General features: G+C 47.2%; 1 protein-coding gene across 4 annotated transcripts in view; it reads right to left on the reverse strand.

Annotated features, from left to right (window-relative positions):
- LOC128848283 (butyrophilin subfamily 1 member A1-like) overlaps nt 1-22,043 on the reverse strand; it is a 53,975-nt gene that overhangs the window by 9,798 nt on the left and 22,134 nt on the right. For all 4 annotated transcript variants that reach the window (XM_054048188.1, XM_054048189.1, XM_054048190.1 and 1 more), the window contains exons 5-10: nt 12,269-12,550; nt 11,288-11,404; nt 8,539-8,559; nt 3,856-3,876; nt 2,018-2,038; nt 1,879-1,905 (exon numbers count right to left, since the gene is read on the reverse strand). In XM_054048188.1, the coding sequence (XP_053904163.1) occupies nt 1,879-1,905; nt 2,018-2,038; nt 3,856-3,876; nt 8,539-8,559; nt 11,288-11,404; nt 12,269-12,550 (489 nt within the window). The remainder of the gene's footprint in view (nt 1-1,878; nt 1,906-2,017; nt 2,039-3,855; nt 3,877-8,538; nt 8,560-11,287; nt 11,405-12,268; nt 12,551-22,043) is intronic.

The raw sequence follows: 22,043 nt of genomic DNA on the forward strand, positions 1-22,043 counted from the left end.
TTAGTGAATTAATGTGAAGTTACAAAAGTTGTTAATGTAGTAGTATTGCTAAGGAACATGTGCAGTGGATGTGTGTGTGAGTGAGTGACTGGGGCACCAAGACTTAAGTTTCATGGGGATAGGAAAACGAATTTCTTGCTGATTCTTTTCTTACTAAAGACCGACTGGACCATTTTGCTGAAACCTTTTTTTTTTTTTTTTTTTTTTTATAAAAAGGTATCACCTTAGGGCAGAGACGGGAATGGAAAAGCTCAGTCCTAGAGGTGAACATTTCAGAAGCAACTGAATTCAGATGCTGGAATGGAAACACTCTGGCAACCTTGGCTAGAGGTGTTAGCAGTGATCTGGCTATACTTTATCAAATTTTTATTTCTTTAAAAATTAAAATCAACACCACAGGTTTTTAGTTTCAGTTTTTAAAAAATACCATCCTTCACTGCCTTTTTCTGACCTGTCATTTTTTTCTTACCTACTTTTATTTCATAACCACAAGATGTTTTCCATCAAGATTAACCTTTTGCTTTCCCTCTCCCAAGATACCCCCTCTCATGGGCAGATTGTTGAGTCCTTCCATTTCCATGACTGTGTGGATGGAGTCTTGACTGGAGGCTGAGGCATCTTGTAAGGTGTCATTTCAGAAGCCTCAGGTATATATTTTCTCTATGTCTCCATTTCATCCCTCTCTCTCTAGGTTTTCCACCACATGTCATTTTAATTTATGCCTGCCAGGTTTCCTTTTCCAGAATTATGATTTAAATTTAACCCTAAAGTTGTGGTACTTTCTGTGATGGTAACAACTTAAACTGCATCCGAGAGCCCCACCCCACTCTCCTTTCCTTCACTCACCCTTTCTTCTGGGCACACTTGACACTCTGCTGACAGATACTGAGCCAGAGTGCTACATGAATGTAGTTCTGGGAAGGAGAGAAGCATTTAAACACTGGCTGCTAAAGCTCTTTCCGTATTTACTGTCCAGGTACGGTACAGATAGCGGCAGTACAAGATTCTCCTATACTATCCTGCCAATCTGCCTCAAACCTGACACATGCAAAATTCATTTCCAAGGGTAATGGGCAGGTGAGTCTCTGTGGTGCGTTCTGCCATGAATATGAGTCTTTCAGGATAATGAGCACAGCCATTAATTGTTTGTAAATGAACTGTCACCAGCTATTCATTGCACTGTGATCCATACAATCAGCCTCACCTGGTGACATTGAGACTAGTGGCCTACCAGGGAAAGGCTACACATCTGATTAGCAATCCCCCGTCCACTGTACATTGCAAATCTTTAAATACACCTCTACCCCGATAGAACGCTGTCCTTGGGAGCCAAAAAAATCTTACCGCGTTATAGGTGAAACCGCATTATATCGAACTTGCTTTGATCCACTGGAGTGCACAGCCCCGCTCCCCGGAGCACTGCTTTACCACGTTATATCTGAATTCGTGTTATATCGGATCACGTTATATCGGGGTACAGGTGTATAAGGTAAAATAGATGACCATATTCCCTGGGACCCTCAGCATCCCTTAGAGAGTCCAACTCCCCAGCACCATGGACGACCAACATGCTCCTTGTTTCTTCATATTCCATTAGAAGGGGATGGAGAGTTAAATCAGGGAGTGTGGAAAATTGCTCTTCAGCAGAGCATATTGAGCAGTGTAATAGAAATGATCCTGTCAGAACAGTGTAAGCCCGGAAAGGCTGGAAATCCCCTCTCACTAATCACCACTTTACCCGAAGGAGAACATCTGTCCCATCTCTCTGAAAATACTACTTGAATCCTGTCACTCTTGCTATGAGCCTGTTCATTGCAAAAGGAAAGGGGGCAAAGATCTCCCCAATTTTGACATGAATAAAATATCAGCTGAATTTACCTTGATATATTTGAACTCTTCTCAATTCTGAAACAAAGTAGATATAGGGAGGTGAGAGCTGTCCTGTGCACCAGCCCCCCAGAAGAGAAAATAGTGTATAATAAAGTTTATATCGGGGGAAGGTGGGAATGGCACTTACGAAGTTCATTCTGGAGCTTCTCTAAAAACAAATCAATAGAAATAGATATATGGTAAGAAATTTTATTGAAACAAACATACATTTAAAGGGTGGTTTACATTATAAGAATTCTCATGACCTTATCACAAATTAAATCTTTGTTAAGTATATACTTAAATAAGACTAATAACAACAAGGAGTGTCAGAAAGGTTGGAAATGCTCAATTAAAAATTAACGAAATTAAAAAAAAAATTATGCTTTATTTTCATAAACTTAACAGTGAGCGTAATTAACTACTGGAACAATTTACTAAGGATTGTGGTGCATTCTCCATCAATGAAAATTTTAAAATCAAGATGATATGTTTTTCCTGCACTAGGAATTATTTGGGCAGTTCTCTGGCCAGGTGTTATGCAGGTCAGACTAGATGATCACAGTGGTCCCTTCTGGCCTTGGGATCTATGAATTTTTCCAGTTACTGTATCCCTGGCCAATGTGAACCACATGGGAATTTTATAACTATTACTACAAGTGAAGAACATTCCCACAGCAGTGATTAAAGGACAGAGCAAAACCTACACCTACCCTTCCTCATACAAGCTAAGGGAGGCTGCTTAGACCAGTGATGTGGGCAGGAAGGGATGATAATATTGAGTGAGGGAAAATCACCAGGGATGGGGCATGGATGGATGGTGGGGTGTCCCCATGGGCATGGGGAGGAGTCTTAGCAGACAGGACTGCTGGCACAGCGGAGCTGGGGAGCCCAGTCCCTTCCTCTGAGGGAGGAGAGGCCTCTGCTGCTGAGCTGGGAGATTCTGCCCTGGCACCACCTCCAACTGCAGCACCCTCCCTCCCTCCATGCCTGCCTGTTCCTGTGACAGTGCTGCCTAGGCCTCTCCGCCCTTGCTTGGGATGAAAGGGATACGTGGGGGAACATGCAAGGGGAACATAGGTTGGGGGACAGGGATGGCTCCCCTGACTTGTCCCATGCTGTGTGGGGAGATGGCCAGAGCAGGGATGGGGAGGGTGGCTGGGGGAGACAGTACGGGCAGGGGGCATAAGCAGAGATGGGGTGGGGCTGTGGAGACAGAACTGGCACATCTCTCAGTGCCTCCTTGGGCTCAGGCTGGGAGCTCCATTCCCCCTTCCCCAGGCAAGGAACCACACACACCCATTAATCCATTCTGCATTAGAATGTCAAAGCTTAACTCCTGCCTCACCCTTTCCCCAGCACACACTGGGCCAGAGCAAGCACCTGCTAACACTGCTGAGGGCAGGGCTAAGAGTTAGTGTGAGTCAGTCAGGGAACTGTCACACATACAGGGGTGTTTCCCTGTCCGTTAGAGGGGGCTACTAGAAAGAATGGGTACCATGATGCATCAGTGTTCAGAGAGTTCTCTGCACTTGTTGTTTGCTTACTGTTAAGGGCTTGTGTGGATGGGTTTTGCCTTTATGCAACTGTAACTGGTCTATATGAAAATCTCTTAGTAGCCAGCTGGGAAGTAGGAGGCTGCTACCTTAAGACTTCTTAAAACTCACCTCTGCCAGAAAGCCTATGAACCACTTGACAGCTGGGGAGCTGTGACTGGTACTTATCACAATCATGATGAGCCCCGTCAGTCTGTCTATATCCACCTGTTGTCTTGCATCTTATATTTGGGATTGTAAGCTCTTTGGGGCACGGACCAGCTCTTTGTTATATGTTTGTACAGCACCTAGCACAATAGGGCCGTGACCCCTTTGGTGCTTCCACAATACAAATAATAAGTAATAAAAAATAAATAATAAAATAATAATAATATAGGCAACTTATTGCAAACTTTGATTTCTCCCATTAAAATGAACAAAGAAACCTTACCTTTCTCTGCAAGATGTTTCTCTAAAAGAAAATAGGAAAGAAATATAGAGAAGAATGTTTCTTAAATGTTGCATTTTTTATTAAACAATTAATTCTATCAGCAACCTTTCTTTAGATCTACTCCCATTGCCTATAGTTACTATATAGCCAAAAGGGCCTCAGTTTTGTCTTGTTTTTTAACCCAAATCCCATCTTTACAAAATGCCATGATGCAAGATAAATAAATATCTGAAATATACTAGCTTCCTTCTAAGCTGAGCTCTACAGATAGTCTACAGTTCCCCAGGATATAAAATATTTGGACATGGTCAATAACATTGAAGCCGTGCACAGCAACCCAGTCTTCACAGTCAGTGACTCATGTTCGTAGTGGCATGAAAATGCTGTGTGGATTAGAGACTGTCTGCTGTGAGATCAGAGCTGATCGGGATTTCGCAATATTGAAAAATATGGAATTATTAGGAAGGGAATTTTAAGGCTGTGACTGATAATGTCTGGTCTATTGTCTGACTATTCAAGAAGAAACCATCCACGTAATTCAAGATCACGTCTCTGTCTAAAACATTTGCTCTAGCTCAACCAGAAGATATGATCTTGAGGCAGCAGTCCATGCATGAGGTTCTCTGGCCTGTGTTAATCAGTAGGTCAGGATGGATGCTCAGAATGGTATTTTCTGTCCTCAACATTTATGAATGCCCCTACAGAGAGACTCTAACATGCAACAAAAACTTTATTCACCAACTGAAGTCAAAGCACAGTATCCATGAATCTTCTTTTGGAGAAAGTCTAACACTTCCACTGTTTGCAGTAGACTTTGCTATTTCGCTGGAACAAAGCCCTGGGGCTAGAGAAGTGCTTTTCACTTGTCTCATGATATTCCATTCAGGTTCGGCTGAATTATAAACATTTGAAAAAGTTTGAAACAATCTTTTATAATGGAAAGCCTTAGGCAACTTACACAGAAGGATGTTGCTACCAGCTCCCACTATAGCCCTGAAGAGTGTGCATGATAATATTGGTACATGTGCTCTCTGGAACTGGAATCCGCCTGACAGCACAATCTACTGAGAGCGACATCTTCTTTTGGCATCTGTCACGGAGTCTGACACTACTCCATATGAAGCCAGTCAGGACTCTGGGGGAGCATGCCTCCTCTCTCTGAGCATACTGTCACTAGGGCAAGAAGCTTACACAGCTTCAACCTTCCTGGATCTGACCTTGGAGCATTCAGCATCCCCTTCCACACCACGTGCTTCACACAGCGAGTCCACCCAGGCGGGGCTCCTGGGGAAGCCAGAGGGCCCTGCACCCCCACTCCGCAGTCAGCCGTGACTCTCAGCCAGAGTAAAATGGAAGGTTTATTAGTCGACAGGAACACAGCGTAGAACAGAACTTGTTAGCACAGAAGTCAGTGACTTTCAGCCAAGTCCATCTTGGGGAGTCCTGGGCCAGAAGCCCTGGACTCCCCCTCTTCCAGTCCCCCCAAGCAGACTGCAAGCTTCGAGCGACCTGACCTCAGACACCCCTGTTGCTCCTCCTCCTTGACTTGGTCTCGCTTCCTGAGCAAAGAGTCACCTGGTCATCACCTGGTTTCATCCCCCTCCTGGGTCTCAAGTTATGAAGGGCACCGGTCATAGCATACATGCAAGCAGCTGGGAGCAGCCTCACCTGCCCTAGAGGTCTCAACCAAAGTCACACACCCCTATTCCCACCACCGAGGTATTGGTGCAGCACACAGCGAAACTGAGGCACACACAGTATTCATGCAAAACAGTAAAACTCACATAGGCTCAACAGTAAGACTGACATACAACATAACAAGGGAAAATCCCCACTTTGTCACAGCATCCCAAGTGGTCAAATGGGAGGAGCTTGGTTTGTGGGTGGAACTTCAAAGAGTGACAGTGTTTTTCAATCCCTAGATATAATGTCAGTGATGCCACAGTACAAGAGGTGCAGCTGGGTCCCTGTCTCTTTCCAGCACTGCATTTACTGAGCTCAGCTGGAAGACCTGTTTTCAGTTCTGAGCCCCTGTTGGCTAGACCCTCACATTTTGTTCCTAGAGCTGATCAAAACAGGAATTTCTGTTCAGTGGGAAGTTCCAACTTTGCAGAAAAAAAATGCTCAGAATCAGAATAACACCCTCACATTTTGAAATTTCCTATGAACGTTAAAAAAAAAACATTGAATTCAGGTCCATCAAAACATTTTGTTTCAAAAGTATAGATATGCTTTGTTTCTATAGTGTTAAAATGTTTAATTTAAACATGTATATTATATTAAAATATTAAATATAATATAGATTGTAGACATAATACTACATATATTATGGAAATACAATACTATAATATATTAAAATATCCATATTAAAGTAAAAACAAAATGAGTCAAAATGATGATGCCAAAACAAAACATCTTGACATTTTTAAATGTGACATTTCAACTTTTTCCCATAAAAAAATTCATCAAAATCAACGTTCCCACAAAACATTCAGATGAAGCTGAATTTTTTGATGGAAAACTGTTCCATTGGAATTTTTGACCAGCCCTAACTGTTGCAAGACTATGCATTCATACTCTTGTTCATTGTCCTAAACTCAAGGTTTAACTCAGGGAATAGCTTTGTCCAGGAATCACCGGGCTACTGTCTGTGGACAAACCCCATGAAGAAAGGGTTTGACTCAGACCATTCATGGTGCCTTTGCTGACAGAGTCAGAGAGGGGCATGACTTGGCCTCTTTCTTACTTAAAGCCTTATAGGGAGCTTGATCCTCAACCATGGAGAAAAGCATTACCAAGCTGATCCAGCCCCCCTCCTCCCAATCAGGGGGGTTTGCAGCCTTCTTGGGTGTTTTTGGAAAATCCTCCATATCATCTCTCAGGCCAGGTTGGACAGGCTGGGCTTCCAACACCCAGGACACTTCCCCAGTGGTCTTCAAATTTCCACCCTGGGCAGATCTGTGAACTGTTGCAGGAGACCTTCTCTTCGCTGGCGAGTCCTTTCTTGCTGGGCCAGTTGCACCTCCTGCTGCCAGCCCATGAACTGTTCTTGCTGCTGACAGAGCTGGGTTTGCAGTGGCTGCAGCAGGGCAGTGGAGTCTGCTGCTATAGCTCCTAGGCAGGATCATGAGGCTGTTGCATCAATAGCAGGGATCTTCCATGAGCCCTCATCCCATTAACCACATGATCCAGAGATAAAGATACAAACTCTCATTTTCCCTCTTCATGAAGACAGTACATGCAATTGCTAACACATTGCCATGGCCGAGATGTTTACCTCTTTCGCTCTCCATTTCAGATTGGACAGTCTCTAGAGCAGTGTTTCTCAAATGCGGCCACTAGGGTCTTTTCTTGTGGCCACAGCCTTCTGGGCAGGGATTGGAGAGGTGGGGGAAAACAGCGGCCACCTGCCCTCAGAGTGGGGGGTAGGAAAAGTTATCACCTTCATTTTTGTGTTGGAATTAGTTACTTGTTTATTTGTCTTGCAAAGGAGCACTGCTGAGGCCTGCCCTGAGACCTCCCAGGAAAAGATTGGGAAATAACACCCCCAAGTGGGAAAATGAACACTGTCCAGAGTGGGGATGACTTACTCCAGGCTCCCACACTGTCAGAGGGGGAAGTGCTGAGCCCACCAAGGTAGAGAAGGTGCCTTGCTACAAGAGACTGACTGACAGTGTGACACAGATAGACCTTTTCATGGAGGCCACAATACAATCAGTCAGAATCTAGAATATCTTAGATTTAGTTTTTGCTTTACTTTATGTCTTTGTAAGTAGATGTACTTTGATCTGTTATTTCAATTATTATGAGATCCTCAGCCTATCAGCTTGTTTTTCACCAATTTGTCAAAAAATGCATATATGCCCTTCCTTATATCTTGCATACCATTCTGTTGGGCACATTTCAAAGAACATTACAATGCGCACATAACCACCCAAAACTCTGGAGTTCAGGCTGAGCAGATGTGCCACCAACCTCTTCCAGAAAACCCCGACAAGAAACTATTTTAAACTCTCAAACTTTTAAAATCATGGAAATTAAAACTTAAGGTTACACTTTAAAAAATGTGAAGTATAGTTTGCAGTTGTTTTCTTTTTTAAGTCACCCAAACAGAACTCTAACATAGTGGCACGATTGCATTTCTCTCTTCCCTCCTAGCTTTAAATTTGAAGAAGTCAATACTGGAGTAAAGTTCGTGAGTGGAGAACTGAATTCTTGGTATTGGTTTTAAAGCATACTTGTCTCTGATACTAAGTGTGATCCTTCAACATGACACTGGCCTCATTCTGTATTAGTACCAGAATGCTCTGATCTCAGCCTTGGAGTTTATATATAAATGCTTAACTGGAAATGAATGGTTTTGTGTTGGAATGTCCTTGTTCTGTTTAAGTGTAGGGAGAGTAGGTGTGAATGGAGTTGGCAAGAGTCAATGTTGGGGAGACTGTGGGAAATGAATGTTGTGGCCATGTAAATGTGGATAGGCAAATAAGAGTCATGGGCCAAGGTGGGACTCATGAGCAAGAGTATAGAGGCAGAGTCTGTCAGCTAATGGTGACCATCAGAAAGTTGAAGGGCAGGGGGGGTGCAGAGTGTCGGGTCAGGAGGGTGCATAGATCAGGGAAGCTCCATCCCCTGGTGGAACAAGGAACAAGTTTATAACAGGGAGAGGGTTGTGACACTTACCAAGATCCGCAACAAGTTTCCCTAAAAACAAAAACAGAATATATTGTAGATTTATAAATAGCATATCATATAAATAATCCCATAAGAGTTTGGATTTAGGGCCTACTTTTGTCCCATAAAAGTCAATGGAAAGATAATTATCCCAAATGGAAAACACTGTTAACTTTAAGAACTTGAGGCTGTGGTTAAAACAAACCATAAAATAATGTTCTAGTGACAAAATTTACCAAAACACAAGCTTAAGAGGTCAGGCTGAAAATTCACAGTTCTGCTTCTGAGGCTATGTCTACACTACGCACCTTTTAGTGACATAGTGACACAGCTGTGCCGCTACAGGCGTGTCACTAAAAGGCGTGCGGTGTAGCCACTGTTTGTCATCAGGAGAGAGCTCTCCTGCCGACAAAAAACTTCTACCCCAAACGAGCGGCAGTAGTTTCGTCGGCAAAACTTTTGTCCTTTGGGGGGGACGGGGGGGTTCACACCCTTGAACGACAAAAGTTTTGCTGACGAAAGTCCAGTTTACACAAAGCCTTAAGACTGACCATTCCCAAGCCACTCTACCCTGGCCACCATCTACATAAAGGTTATGTTATAAACTTAGTAGGAAGTGAGAACACTTTCACATCATTGACATCCCAGTCAGTGACAGAATGAAGCGTCACTGTAACATACACTTGCTTACACCCTATGCCTGTTCATGTGGGGCAAACTCCTGCAATCCTTGGGGCTCTCTGGGGGGCACTGTAGGGTTGGAGGGGGGCAAGAAGTGCTTTGCATGTAATAACCACCATGTTGAGCATTCATTCATCAGATCCCCTAACAGCTGCCTGGGAGGCACCGGCAAATTGTTCCAAAGATTGAGATTCCCCCGCACTGCAGTTCCCATAGAAGAGTCTTAACTCTCTCTGCAACATGTGCTGCTATGAGAGAAGAGGAGAGACTTGTTAGAAAGGGGGAGAGTCCAGTACAAATGCTGCAAATTCTACAGAGCACTGGTTGGCTGGTAATGAACTGTATCAACAGGCTTCCATATAACCACTCCCATTGCTCTGCGTATCAGAGGGGCCTGCACTTGCCTGTCGTAGCGCTCCTCCCACCTGTGGTTAAAGTTCTCCTGTTCACTATGAATCTTAACTTTTTAAAACAAAATTGGAACCCAAACCCTGTAAATTATTTGTGCATCCTCCTCAACTGACTTGGGGAATAAAGATCAGCTTAGCTGTATTGGACTGGTTCTGAGCTAGGCCCAACAGCATGAAAACCACCAAATCTCCTCAGTTACCCAGACTTCAGTCACAGCCCATTTCAATACTCCTGTGGAGAACAGCCTCTTGTAACGGACTGGGAGTCAGCCCCTGAGAATGGCTATCCACGCTGGACTTGGGAGTACAGAAAAACAGAGAATTGCTGGAAAGGAAAATAGTGACAGAGAGAGAATGGCATGTTGTCTGACAGTTCAGGAAGGGACCCTCAGCAGCCCCATAGGATCAGGCACCATTGCTTGACCCTTGTGCAGGATAAAAGATTCTTTGAAAAAACAAGCTACAGGAGAGGAAAAGGACTAATACTACCAGAGCTAGCAGGCAATTTGTGAGGCTCAGACACTGCAGTGGTGAGCATCATGGGAAAGCCCATGAAGAAATGAATAGCTCCCTATGCAGAGCAGGGTTTGGGTGGTGACAGTGAATAACACCAGGCTGCAGGAAGGGAAATGGAAATAATAATTGCAGGTGTTACTTTTAAAGTGGTCTCTATTTAGCTAATCATTGGTCCTCTGCATTAAAGCTTGATGAGCTAAGAAAGGGGGTGGCAACCTTTGCAGACAGGCCTCGGAGAGGTAGGGGTTAGAACCATAGCCTGGGACTTCAGTGACCTTAGTCCAAATCCTGGGTCTACCACAGACCTTCTGTGTGAGTTAGTACAAGACATCAAGGGCTTGTCTTCACTTAAAAGATTTGCTGCTTTAACCCTGCTAGTGTAGAATATCTGGCTGTGCTCTCTGATCAGGGCTGTGAAGTGCATAAAACCAATCAGTGGCATATGTGAGCCCAGAACTCTTATTCCCAAGCCCAGTGCAGCTTTTTTAGGCTAAGGGCATTTTGACGGGAAAGTGTCTCTCTCGCTGCACTGCGCAGGTGTTCTATTAGCACTCTGTATTTCTAAAGTGAAGATCTAATCATTTCATATTGTAAATTATCGACACTGGCTTTATCATTTGGTTTCATCCACACTAGACATTAGCAATGGGAATCAAGTGATATGTTTCATGTGGCTCCTAGGCCCTTCATTTATTTCCCAAGATATGGCCAAAAAGTAATGGAAGACTTCAGATATCTCTCACAAATTACACCCAAGGCCTGTCTAGAACTTCCAATTTATGGTACCAAGTATCAGGAGGTAGCCGTGTTAGTCTGTATCCACAAAAAGAATGAGGAGTCTGGTGGCACCTTAAAGACTAACAGGTTTATTTGGGCATAAGCTTTAGTGAGTAAAAAATCTGAAGAAGTGGGGTTTTTACCCACGAAAGCTTATGCCCAAATAAACCTGTTAGTCTTTAAGGTGCCACCAGACTCCTTGTCAATTTATGGTAATCTGACTTTTCTTGGGAAATTTAGAGATGATGCAAAATATGGCTTCAAATAAAAATGTAGCTGCATCTTTAACTATGGAGAAGCCACCTCCACTCTAGACTAATTTATATTTTAAAGGAAATCTCTGAGTACATTGTACTCTCCCCTTATAACTTTACCTTTTGCCTTGTGTTGCTTCCAGAAGAAGAAGCTGGCCGTGAAAATGAGCAAACCCAAAGCAACCAGGAGTATGTACACAGCCACATTCCAGGGGCAGGCCCCCAGGAAGAAAGAATCTGCAAGACAAAGCCTCATTAACTTGAAAACGTTGATAGAACAGATGTATCACTAGTAGGACTTTTGTGGTGATCATATGCCACTGGTTGGAGTAGAAATTATCAGGAATTTTTCAACTAAATTTTTTTGCTTTTGTTTTGTCAGAAAACGCCAATTCATCATAACCAAATATTTTACAGGAAAAGGTTCTTGGGTCCAGGATGGGATTTCTAGTCAAAACCAGAGGAGCAAAACCCCTGAATAGCCAGTAGCCCAGTGGCTAGGACACTCACAGGGGATATCCAGAGTCAAATTCCTGCTCTGCCTGATTTGGAGCAGGGATTTGACCCCCAAACTCAGGTAAGAGTCCTGACCAGCAGGCTATTGTGAAGTGGGGGGTCTCTCTTTCTTGTTTTAATGAAAACTTTTGAAACGTGTCAGTTTTTTCCCCATGGGGAAAAGGAAATTTTTTGAAAATTTGAAAAACTTCATGGGACAGGAAACTATTTCCTTCCCAGCTCCAGTTTGGAGAGCCCATTCTGGCTGCACAAAGGGGCCTTTTCTACACTACGGAATTTTTTCAAGACTCCCTTTCCATTGTGAATGCCAATTCAACTCCAGGCATGTTAACAGTGTTCGCAACTGTTAGCAATAAAACACACTATTGAACACTCCCCACCAAAATTAGTCATGTTTCATTATACTCCATCTGCAGTTTGGAAGGCAGGTTCATAAAGTCCCTAAATTCAACACACGCTGCGTTTAATGAATAGCCTCAGAGCAGCTCTATGCACATGCACATTGTAAATCCAATACTTAAATTAAATTAAACATATCACATTTTTTCTGAGTTGCTGAACTGTGTGGCTTTCATGGACACCAACCTGCGATGTAGACCATGGATTCTTTCCCTTGGTTGAGGTGGGAATTGCTGACAGAGCAGGACAGATCCTGACTGGAAGTTTCTGTTACAATAATGGAAATTTGTGCTTCAAACAGGCCATTATCATGTTGAATTATTTTTTCTGTCAGGGATGGTAAGTGCTGCCCCCTCAGGTCTCTCCACTGCACCTGGGGCTTCGGGTACCATCCAGCAGATTCACACACCATGTGGATCCCTCTGCTCTGGTAGCTGTCAATAGAGATGCGAGGAGTAGAGCCCAGACCTGGAGGGGAATGGAATGACACATGTGAACCCTACACAAGCTATATGGATCTCTTCAGCCTGGAAGGCGAGCGTTTAATCCTTCAGGAGAAGAGAAAAGTGGATCGTTGTCCCTTCTACAGAGATTATGCAGAAATGCAGGAGCCTTTCACTGTGTCACTGCTGAGCTCTGGTTATGAGAAGTGTTTCACTATTGCCTAAAACCTAAAGCTGGAAGCCTATTTCAACGTGAACAGCATATTTCAGATCAAGAATAAAATGATAGACTATATCATTGAACAGAGAGAGCAGCCCAACTAAACTGGCTGTGAGCTCCAGGAAATAACAATTCCAGTGGCAGGAAGTTGAAGACAAACCAAATATGGTGCAAATTTTTCACAGTGTGTGTACTTAATCACTGGAACAAGGGACATGGTGGATTCTCCATTTCCTGTAGTCCTTAAATCAGAATTGTAAGTCTCTTCCTAAAAAGAAAAAAATTAAAAATTGCTCTCTCTCACCCATAAGTTACTGGGCTGGATGCGGGAATCACAGGGTGAAATTCTCTGGCATGTGTCAGACAGAATGTCAGATTAGATGATCATAAAAGTCCCTTCTGGCCCTTACATCTATGACTCTATGGAATGTATGAGGGGCTGAGGATTAGAAACCACAAGTGCCAAGCTGCAGTAGCAGGTAAGCAGTTACTCCACAGCCCTAGTACAGAGTAAGGGAGAGGAGCACATGTGGCCTGCTGCCTTCTGTCAACCCTCTCTCACACACACATTTGCGGCCGGTGGATCTGTTGTGTGTCGACATACGGGCTGTAGTGGAAAGAGAGAGTCTGAGACACACCTTGTATCAGAGGCCTGGTTTGAGGCCTGAACTAAATTGGAGAAATGGTCTGAGTTAAACAGGATGAAGTTTAACAAAGACAAATGCAAAGTGCTCCACTTAGGAAGGAAAAATCAATTTCACACATACAGAATGGGAAAAGACTGTCTAGGAAGGAGTACGGCAGAAAGGGATCTAGGAGTTATAGTGGACCACAAGCTAAATATGAGTCAACAGTGTGATGCTGTTGCAAAAAAAGCAAACATGATTCTGGGATGTATTAACAGGTGTGTTGTGAGCAAGACACGAGAAGTCATTCTTCCGCTCTACTCTGCTCTGGTTAGGCCTCAGCTGGAGTATTGTGTCCAGTTCTGGGCGCCGCATTTTAAAAAAGATGTGGAGAAATTGGGAAGGGTCCAAAGAAGAGCAACAAGAATGATTAAAGGTCTTGAGAACATGACCTATGAAGGAAGGCTGAAAGAATTGGGTTTGTTTAGTTTGGAAAAGAGAAGACTGAGAGGGGACATGATAGCAGTTTTCAGGTATCTAAAAGGGTGTCATAAGGAGGAGGAAGAGAACTTGTTCACCTTAGCCTCTAAGGATAGAACCAGAAACAATGGGTTTAAACTGCAGCAAGGGAGGTCTAGGTTGGACATTAGGAAAAAGTTCCTAACTGTCAGGGTGGTTAAACACTGGAACAAATTGCCTAGGGAGGTTGTGGAATCTCCGTCTCTGGAGATATTTAAGAGTAGGTTAGATAAATGTCTATCAGGGATGGTCTAGACAGTAATTGGTCCTGCCATGCGGGCAGGGGACTGAACTCGATGACCTCTCGAGGTCCCTTCCAGTCCTATAATCTATGAATCTATGAATAAAGTAGTGGGCAAGCTTTGCTGATCTAAAGCAAAGTTAGCGAAAGTCAGGCTGTGAGCAGAAGGCAGGCCCTGCTATAAAACACACCTGCTTCTAAGTTTACAGAATCTGGCAAGAACAGGGCTGATATTTCAGAAACACACACATTCCTGAGAAGTGCTAGGCACAGGACACTCACACAAAGACATTCCAGAAGGGTGGTACCACAGTACCCCATACCAAGCATAGTATGAACACCCCCTAGGTTTGCCAACTTTCTGATCACACACCCAGGGCCAGGGCAAGGATGTTTCATGCCCTAGGCGAAACTTCCACCTTGCGCCCTCCCCAAGCCCTGCGGCAGCTCCCCACCCTGAGGCCCCCCCCACCGCGACAGCTTCCCCCACCCCACCCCTGAGACGCCCTCCCTGCAGCAGCTACCAACCCTCCCCTCCACCCTGAGTTGCCCCCTCCCTCTCGCGGCAGCTCCCGGCCCGGGGAACCGTGCAGCAGCTCCCCACCCCAGCTCACCTCTGCTCCACCCCCTCCCCGAGTCCTGCGGCAGCTCCCCAACCCCCCTCCGCCCTGAGACCCCCCCCCCTCGTGACAGTTCCCCCCCTGGCCTGGGGAGCCGTGCAGCAGCTCCCCACCCCAGCTCACCTCTACTCCACCCCCTCCCCAAGCCCTGCGGCAGCTCCCCACCCCTCCTCCGCCCTGAGACCCCCCCCCCTCGTGGCAGTTCCCCCCCTGGCCTGGGGAGCTGTGCGGCAGTTCCCCACCCCAGCCCACCTCTGCTCTGCCTCCTCCCCAAGCACGCCGTCACTGCTCCACTTCTGCCTCCCAGGCTTGCGGTGCCAATCAGCTGTTTGGCGCCACAAGCCTGGGAGGGAGAGAAGCAGAGCGGGGTGGTGTGCTCAGGGGAGGAGGCGGAGCAGAGGTGAGCCGGGGCGGGGAGTTCCCCTGCGTGCCGCCCCCTCCTTACTTGCTGCAGGCGGCCCTCCCTGCGCCCCCCTGCCCCAGCTCCCTCCGCCTAAATGCCAGCGGCGACCAGGGCGGCCGAAGATCCGGCCGCTGCGGTCGCCGCCGAAGAAAATGCCGCCCCCCCAAATCCTAGTGCCCTAGGCGACCACCTAGGTCGCCTAATAGGTTGCACCGGCCCTGCACACACCTGAACACCCTTGGCCTGCCCCCTGCCTCACCCCTCCTCTGAGTCCCTGCCCATACCCTGCCCATTCTCTGAGGCTCTGCCCCCCTCAATCCATCCCCCCTCCCTCTGTTGCTCGCTCTCCCCATCTTCACTCACTCACTTTCACCGGGCTGGGTCAGGGGGGTTGGGGTGTGGGAGGGGGTGAGGGTGAGGGCTCCAGCTTGGGGTGTGGATTCTGGGGTGGGGCCAGGGATGAGGGTTTTGTGGTTCAGGAGGGGGCTCCGGGCTCGGGGGTGGAGCCAAGGGGTTCAGAGTATGGGGGCTCCGGGATAAGGTAGGGGGTTGGGGTGTAGGAGGGGGTATGGGTTCTGGGCTGGGGGTGTGGGTTCTGGGCCAGTAATGAGGGTGTAGCAGGGCGGACACCTGCTCCTTCCCTGAGGGGCTTAAAACAGCCCTAGGAAAGGGCTGTGGGAGGAGAAGGCAGCCACTGGGCTGATTGGGGGAAGCAGGCAGAGCTGCGGCCACACCCCAAACAGAGCCCAGCTGGCCCCTATAAGAGGCTGCGAGCCAGGAGCCCAAAGAGTCTCTCTCTGCTTTCAGAAAGAGGGGGGACTGGTTGCTGGGAAGCTCAGGGTACCTAGAGTAAGGCAGGGCTGGGAAAAGGCCAGAGGGGCTGGGGAGCTCCAGGCACTCCTCAGGTGGCAGGGGCCTTGTCCAAGGCCCCATAGAGGTACTAGGTTGTAGAGAAAGGCAGCAGGTCCAAACCCTCCTTGTCAGTGATGAGTGGCTTATACTGCAGTCTGCCCTAGGGAATGGGGGCTAGTTGGTGACTGGCAGTAGCCTTACACTGAGGTGAGGTGGGGATAGGGGTTACCCTGGGAGGGGAGACCTTGAGATTGGGGGTTACTGCCAGAGGGGCAGCACCCCAGAGAAAGGGGAACCAGGGTCCTGGGAGGGACACGGGGCCAGTGGTAAGGCAGATCACCGGCCTGCAGAGGGCACTCTGACAGCTGGAGAGCTAATTCCTGAGATGACCAGCAGGAGGCACTGCAGGGGTGAGTCCCACATTGTTACAGAGGGGTTCAGGTTGTGGGAGGGGGCTCCAGGCTCGGGGGTGAGGGCTCCAGCTGGGGATGCGGGCTCTGGTGTGGGGCCAGAGATGAGGCATTTGGAATGCAGGAGAGCACTCTGGGCTGGGGCTGAGAGGTTTAGCGTGCAGAAGGGGGCTCTGGGCTGGGGCAGGGGGTTGGGGTACAGGGGTGTGTGAGGACTCTGGCTGGGGGTGCAGATTCTGGGGTGGGGCTGGGGAGGAGGGGGTTTGGGTACAGGAGGGGACTATGGGCTGGGGTTGAGGGGTTCAGAGTGCGGGAGGGGGATGAGGCCCTGGGCAGGGGGTTGGGGCATGGGGTGGGGGGGTGAGCTCTGGATGGGTGTGCAGACTCTGGGGTGGGGCTGGGGATGAGCAGGCTGGCTAACCTAATGAGGAGGGCTTTAAACTAGGTTCACCGGGGGAAGGAGACCAAAGCCCTGAGGTAAGTGGGGAAATGGGATACCAGGAGGAAGAACGAGCCGGAGGACTCTTGCCTCATACTGAGAAAGCAGGACCATCAGCGAGTTATCTTAAATGCCTATACACAAATGCAAGAAGTCTGGGAAACAAGCAGGGAGAACTGGAAGTCCTGGCACAATCAAAGAATTATGATGTGATTGGAATAACAGAGACTTGGTGGGAATAGCTCACATGACTGGAGTACTGTCATGGATGGATATAAACTGTTCAGGAAGAACAGGCAGGGCAGAAAAGGTGGGAGAGTTGCACTGTATGTAAGACAGCAGTCTGACTGATCAGAGTTTCGGTATGAAACTGCAGAAAAACCTGAGAGTCTCTGGATTATGTTTAGAAGTGTGAGCAACAAGGGTGATGTCGTGGTGGGAGTCTGCTATAGACCACCAGACCAGGGGGACGAGGCTTTCTTCCATCAACTAACAGAAGTTACTAGATCACAGGCCCTAGTTCTCATGGGGGACTTCAATCACCCCGATATCTGCTGGGTGAGCAATACAGCGGTGCACAGACAATCCAGGAAGTTTTTGGAAATTGTAGGAGACAATTTCCTGGTGCAAGTGCTGGAAGAACCAACTAGGGGCAGAGCTCTTCTTGACCTGCTGCTCACAAACAGGGAAGAATTAGTAGGGGAAGCAAAAGTGGATGGGAACCTGGGAGGCAGTGACCATGAGATGGTCAAGTTCAGGATCCTGACACAAGGAAGAAAGGAGAGCAGCAGAATATGGACCCTGGACTTCAGAAAAGCAGACTTTGACTCCCTCAGGGAACTGATGGGCAGGATCCCCTGGGAGAATAACATGAGGGGGAAAGGAGTCCAGGAGAGCTGGTTGTATTTTAAAGAATCCTTATTGAGATTGTAGGAACAAACCGTCCCGATGTGTAGAAAGAATAGTAAATATGGTAGGTGTTAAGCTTAGCTTAACAGTGAAATCCTGGCTGATCTTAAAACACAAAAAAGAAGCTTACAAGAAGTGGACGATTGGACAATGACCAGGGAGGAGTATAAACATATTGCTCAGGCATGCAGGAGTGAAATCAGGAAGGCCAAATCACACTTGGAGTTGCAGCTAGCAAGAGATGTTAAGAGTAACAAGAAGGGTTTCTTCACGTATGTTAGCAACAAGAAGAAAGTCAAGGAAAGTGTGGGCCCCTTACTGAATGGGGGAGGCAACATAGTGAACAAGGATGTGGAAAAAGCTAATGTACTCAGAGGCAAAAAAAGCATTGTCTTCACTAACAAGGTCAGCTCCCAGACTACTGCACTGGGCAGCACAGTATGGGGAGGAGGTGACCAGCCCTCTGTAGAGAAAGAAGTGGTTCAGGACTATTTAGAAAAGCTGGACGAGCAAAAGTCCATGGGGCCAGATGCACTGCATCCGAAGGTGCTAAAAGAGTTGGCGGATGTGATTGCAGAGCCGTTGATCATTATCTTTGAAAACTCATGGCCATAGGGGATGGTCCCGGATGACTGGAAAAGGCTAATGTAGTGCCCATTTTTGAAAAGGCGAAGGAGGATCCAGGAAACTACAGGCCAGTCAGCCTCACCTCAGTCCCTGGAAAAATCATGGAGCAGGTCCTCAAGGAATCCATTCTGAAGCACTTAGAGGAGAGGAAAGTGATCAGGAACAGTCAGTATGGATTCACCAAGGGCAAGTCATGCCTGAGTAACCTAATTGCCTTCTATGATGAGATAACTGGCTCTGTGGATGAAGGGAAAGCACTGGACGTGTTATTCCTTGAATTTAGCAATGCTTTTGATATGGTCTCCCACAGTATTCTTGCCAGCAAGTTAAAGAGGTATGGGCTGGATGAATGGACTATAACAGAGGTCCCCAACGCAGTGCCCGCGGGTGCCATGGCGCCCGCCGGGGCATTTATGTGCACCCGCCTAGTGCCCAGCAGGGGAGAGAAGCCACGGCCCCGCACCTGCCGGGGACAGAGAACTCCGGGGCTGCGGGCACCAGTGTTCTCTGTCCCCAGCAGGCACGGGGCCTGCCTAGTGCCCAGCAGGGGAGAGAAGCCAGGGCCCCGTGCCTACTGGGGACACAGTACTCCGGGGCTGCAGGCGCCGGTGTTCTCTGTCCTCGCGGCTTCTCTCCGGCTTCATATATTATGTAATATTAAATGATGTTTTTCATATTATTTAATGTACAAATACCAAATAAGCCTTGAAAAACTGTAATGGTCTCAAGTTGCAGTGGGGGAGGTTTAGGTTGGATATTAGGAAAAACTTTTTCACTAGGAGGGTGGTGAAGCACTAGAATGGGTTACCTAGGGAAGTGGTAGAATCTCCTTCTTTAGAGATTTTTAAGGCCCGCCTTGAGAAAGCCCTGGCTGGGATCATTTAGTTGGGTATTGATCCTGCTTTGATCAGGGGGTTGAACTAGATGACCTCCTGAGGTCCTTTCCAACCCTGATATTCTATGATTATATGAGGTGTTTGAGGTACAGGAGGGTGCTCCAGGCTGGGATTGAGGGGTTCAGAGGGCAGGAGGGGGATCAGGGCTGGGACAAGGGGTTGGGGCATGGGGGGAGTCAGGGGTGCAAGCTCCAGGCAGTGCTTACCTCAAGCAGCTCCCGGAAGCAGTGGCATGTCCCCACTCTGGCTCGTACACGGAAGTGATGCCAGGCGACTCTGCACACTGTCCCATCTGCAGGTGCCACCCCTTCAGCTCCCATTGGCCAAGGTTCCCGGCCAAGGGGAGCAGCAGAGCCAGGCCTTGAGGTGGGGGCAGCATGCAGAGCCTCCTGGCTGCCCCTATGCATAGGAGCCAGAGGGGGGACATGCCACTACTTCTGGGAGCTGCATGGAGCCACAGGAGGCAGGGAGCCTGCCTTACCTCCGCTGCGCCGCTGATCGGATTGCCAGGGTCCCTTTTCGACCGGTTGCTCCTGTCTAAAACCGGACACCTCGCAACCCTACCCTCCCAAAGATAATGAGAACACACTGACCCCTCCTAAAGATAAGGTCAGGATGACAGTGTGATGGATAGAGATATTTTGATCAAACCAACATGTACAAGGTAATGGGTGGTAACAAACCACATGGGATGGGTGGGGCGACTAGCCACATCAGAGGGGCAACACATAACTTGTTTGTATTGGTGTATAAATGAAGTCTCAGAGGGAGAGTCTTTGGCCAAGGGGGAGCAGAAAATCCCGCCACTGAGTTGCGTCCGTTGTAATACATGTGTTAAGTGCACCAGTAGCATGTATAGGGCTTTAACACCATGCTTCATCAACTATAAACCTGCGCGAGTCCCTTTGCTACTAACAGGTCTGTTGTTATTGGGCAATTCAATTGGAGGCTGCTGTATGGGCTATCGAGCCAGAGCAGCACGCAGAGAGAACACACGCGCAGCCAACATCTGATGACATTGGCCTTGACCCCAGCACATCAATACACTTTCCAAAGTCCTATCTCCTTCCTCTGAGCTCCCCCACATAAATTGCTGATTAGGGAGCCACCACAGCCCTTGGCTCTGTGGTACACCAGGGAAGGTGAAGGGCTCACCATCTTCTGCATTATTCAAGCCCTTTTCATTTACAGACAGACCCATTAGTCCACAGATGCTGCATCCTGAGATCCACTGACAAGGTTGCTGGTCTTGTTTTTGTCTCCTCAGTGGAAAATAAGTGGTTACAATAGAAATCAACCATCAGAATGGATTAAGAATGAATATTGAAATGCAAGTAATAAAATATTAGTATTTAAATACAGAGTGGCTTCCTGGAATGTTTTAAATGAGCTAAGTGTAATGACCATGAAACTGATGGCACATCTACACTACAGACTTCTGCTGGCATAGCTCTACCCACCAGGGGTGTGAAAAGGTATGAGTCTGACTGACACAGCTGTGCTGGTAAAAGCCCCTTTAGTATATTGTAGTATTGTGTCTTTAAATCTAGTCCTGCATAATCACCAGAGGGCCTCCAGGTACAAGGAATCTCACAAGATGCAGGGGCTCTCTAGTCTCTGTAGGCTCAGTTGTCTGTAGCAGCCATATTGTTGTGTAACTAACAGAGAGAGTTGTGGTTTAAACTTTATATCCTTAGTCCCACTCTGTTTCCTGAGATCCATAGTCTGCAGCAGACTCATAAGGAAGCCCCTCTCTGCTGCCAGATATAGTGAAAACGACTACTCAGAGCCAGGAAACAATCTACAGACCTGCAGGAAACAAGCAGAAGATACAGAGTATTGAGACAGAAAGTACATAGATTGTGACGCTCTGTACCTCGGGGGAACACCCTACACCCCCATGTTGAACTTTATAAAATGATTGTGTGGTATCCAATGCAAAGTTTGTCATGTGGGAGGTCTTCCGAAGGCTCATGATGCACTGAGCATGGTTGTTATAGTGATGTTATAGTAAGGTTATAGTTTCATGTATATAGTTATGAGGCTGAAAATGTATCCTCATGGCTTAAAGCAAGCCCAGGCAAAAACTCTCCAAGAACAAAGAGGCAGTTCACACCTGATCAGGGTATGTATGGGACAAACCCAGCCCAGCCTCACAGGGATAAAGGACGCTGGCCTAGGCAGCAACAAAAGAATCTGTTAGATTCTCGAGTGAGTCACCCCCATTCCTTTGGTCCGTTTGGAACTGCAATGAGGTAATGTCTCCAGCATCAAGGGAGCAGTTCCAGGCAGAGCAGGAAGCAGATGAGAGACTCAAGGGAGCTTGGACAGCAGCACAGAGCAACCCACTGCCTCTCAGCTCTTCTAACAGATCCAAGTTTGTTATAGAAGGAGGACTCTTATACAAAAAGACTCTTTCTGGTGGACACAAGGAGGACTGGCATCCTCAGAGACAGTTGGTAGTTCCAGCTAAGTATAGGGGAAAGATCTTGAGCTTAGCCCATGATCACCCTAGTGGCCATGCTGGGGTGAACAGGACCAAGAACCATTTAGGGAAGTCATTCCACTGGGAGGGAATGGGCAAGGACATTTCTACCTATGTCTGGTCTTGTGAGTTGTGCCAGAGGGTGGGAAAGTCCCGAGACCAGGTCAACGCCCCTCTCTAGCCTCTCCCCATAATTGAGGTTCCATTTAAGTGAGTAGCTGAGGATATTCTGCGTCCTTTCCCTAAGAAGACACCCAGAGGAGAGCTGTAC

The sequence above is a fragment of the Malaclemys terrapin genome, chromosome 13 (genome assembly GCF_027887155.1).
Source record: "Malaclemys terrapin pileata isolate rMalTer1 chromosome 13, rMalTer1.hap1, whole genome shotgun sequence".
Classification (NCBI taxonomy): Eukaryota; Metazoa; Chordata; order Testudines; family Emydidae; genus Malaclemys; species Malaclemys terrapin.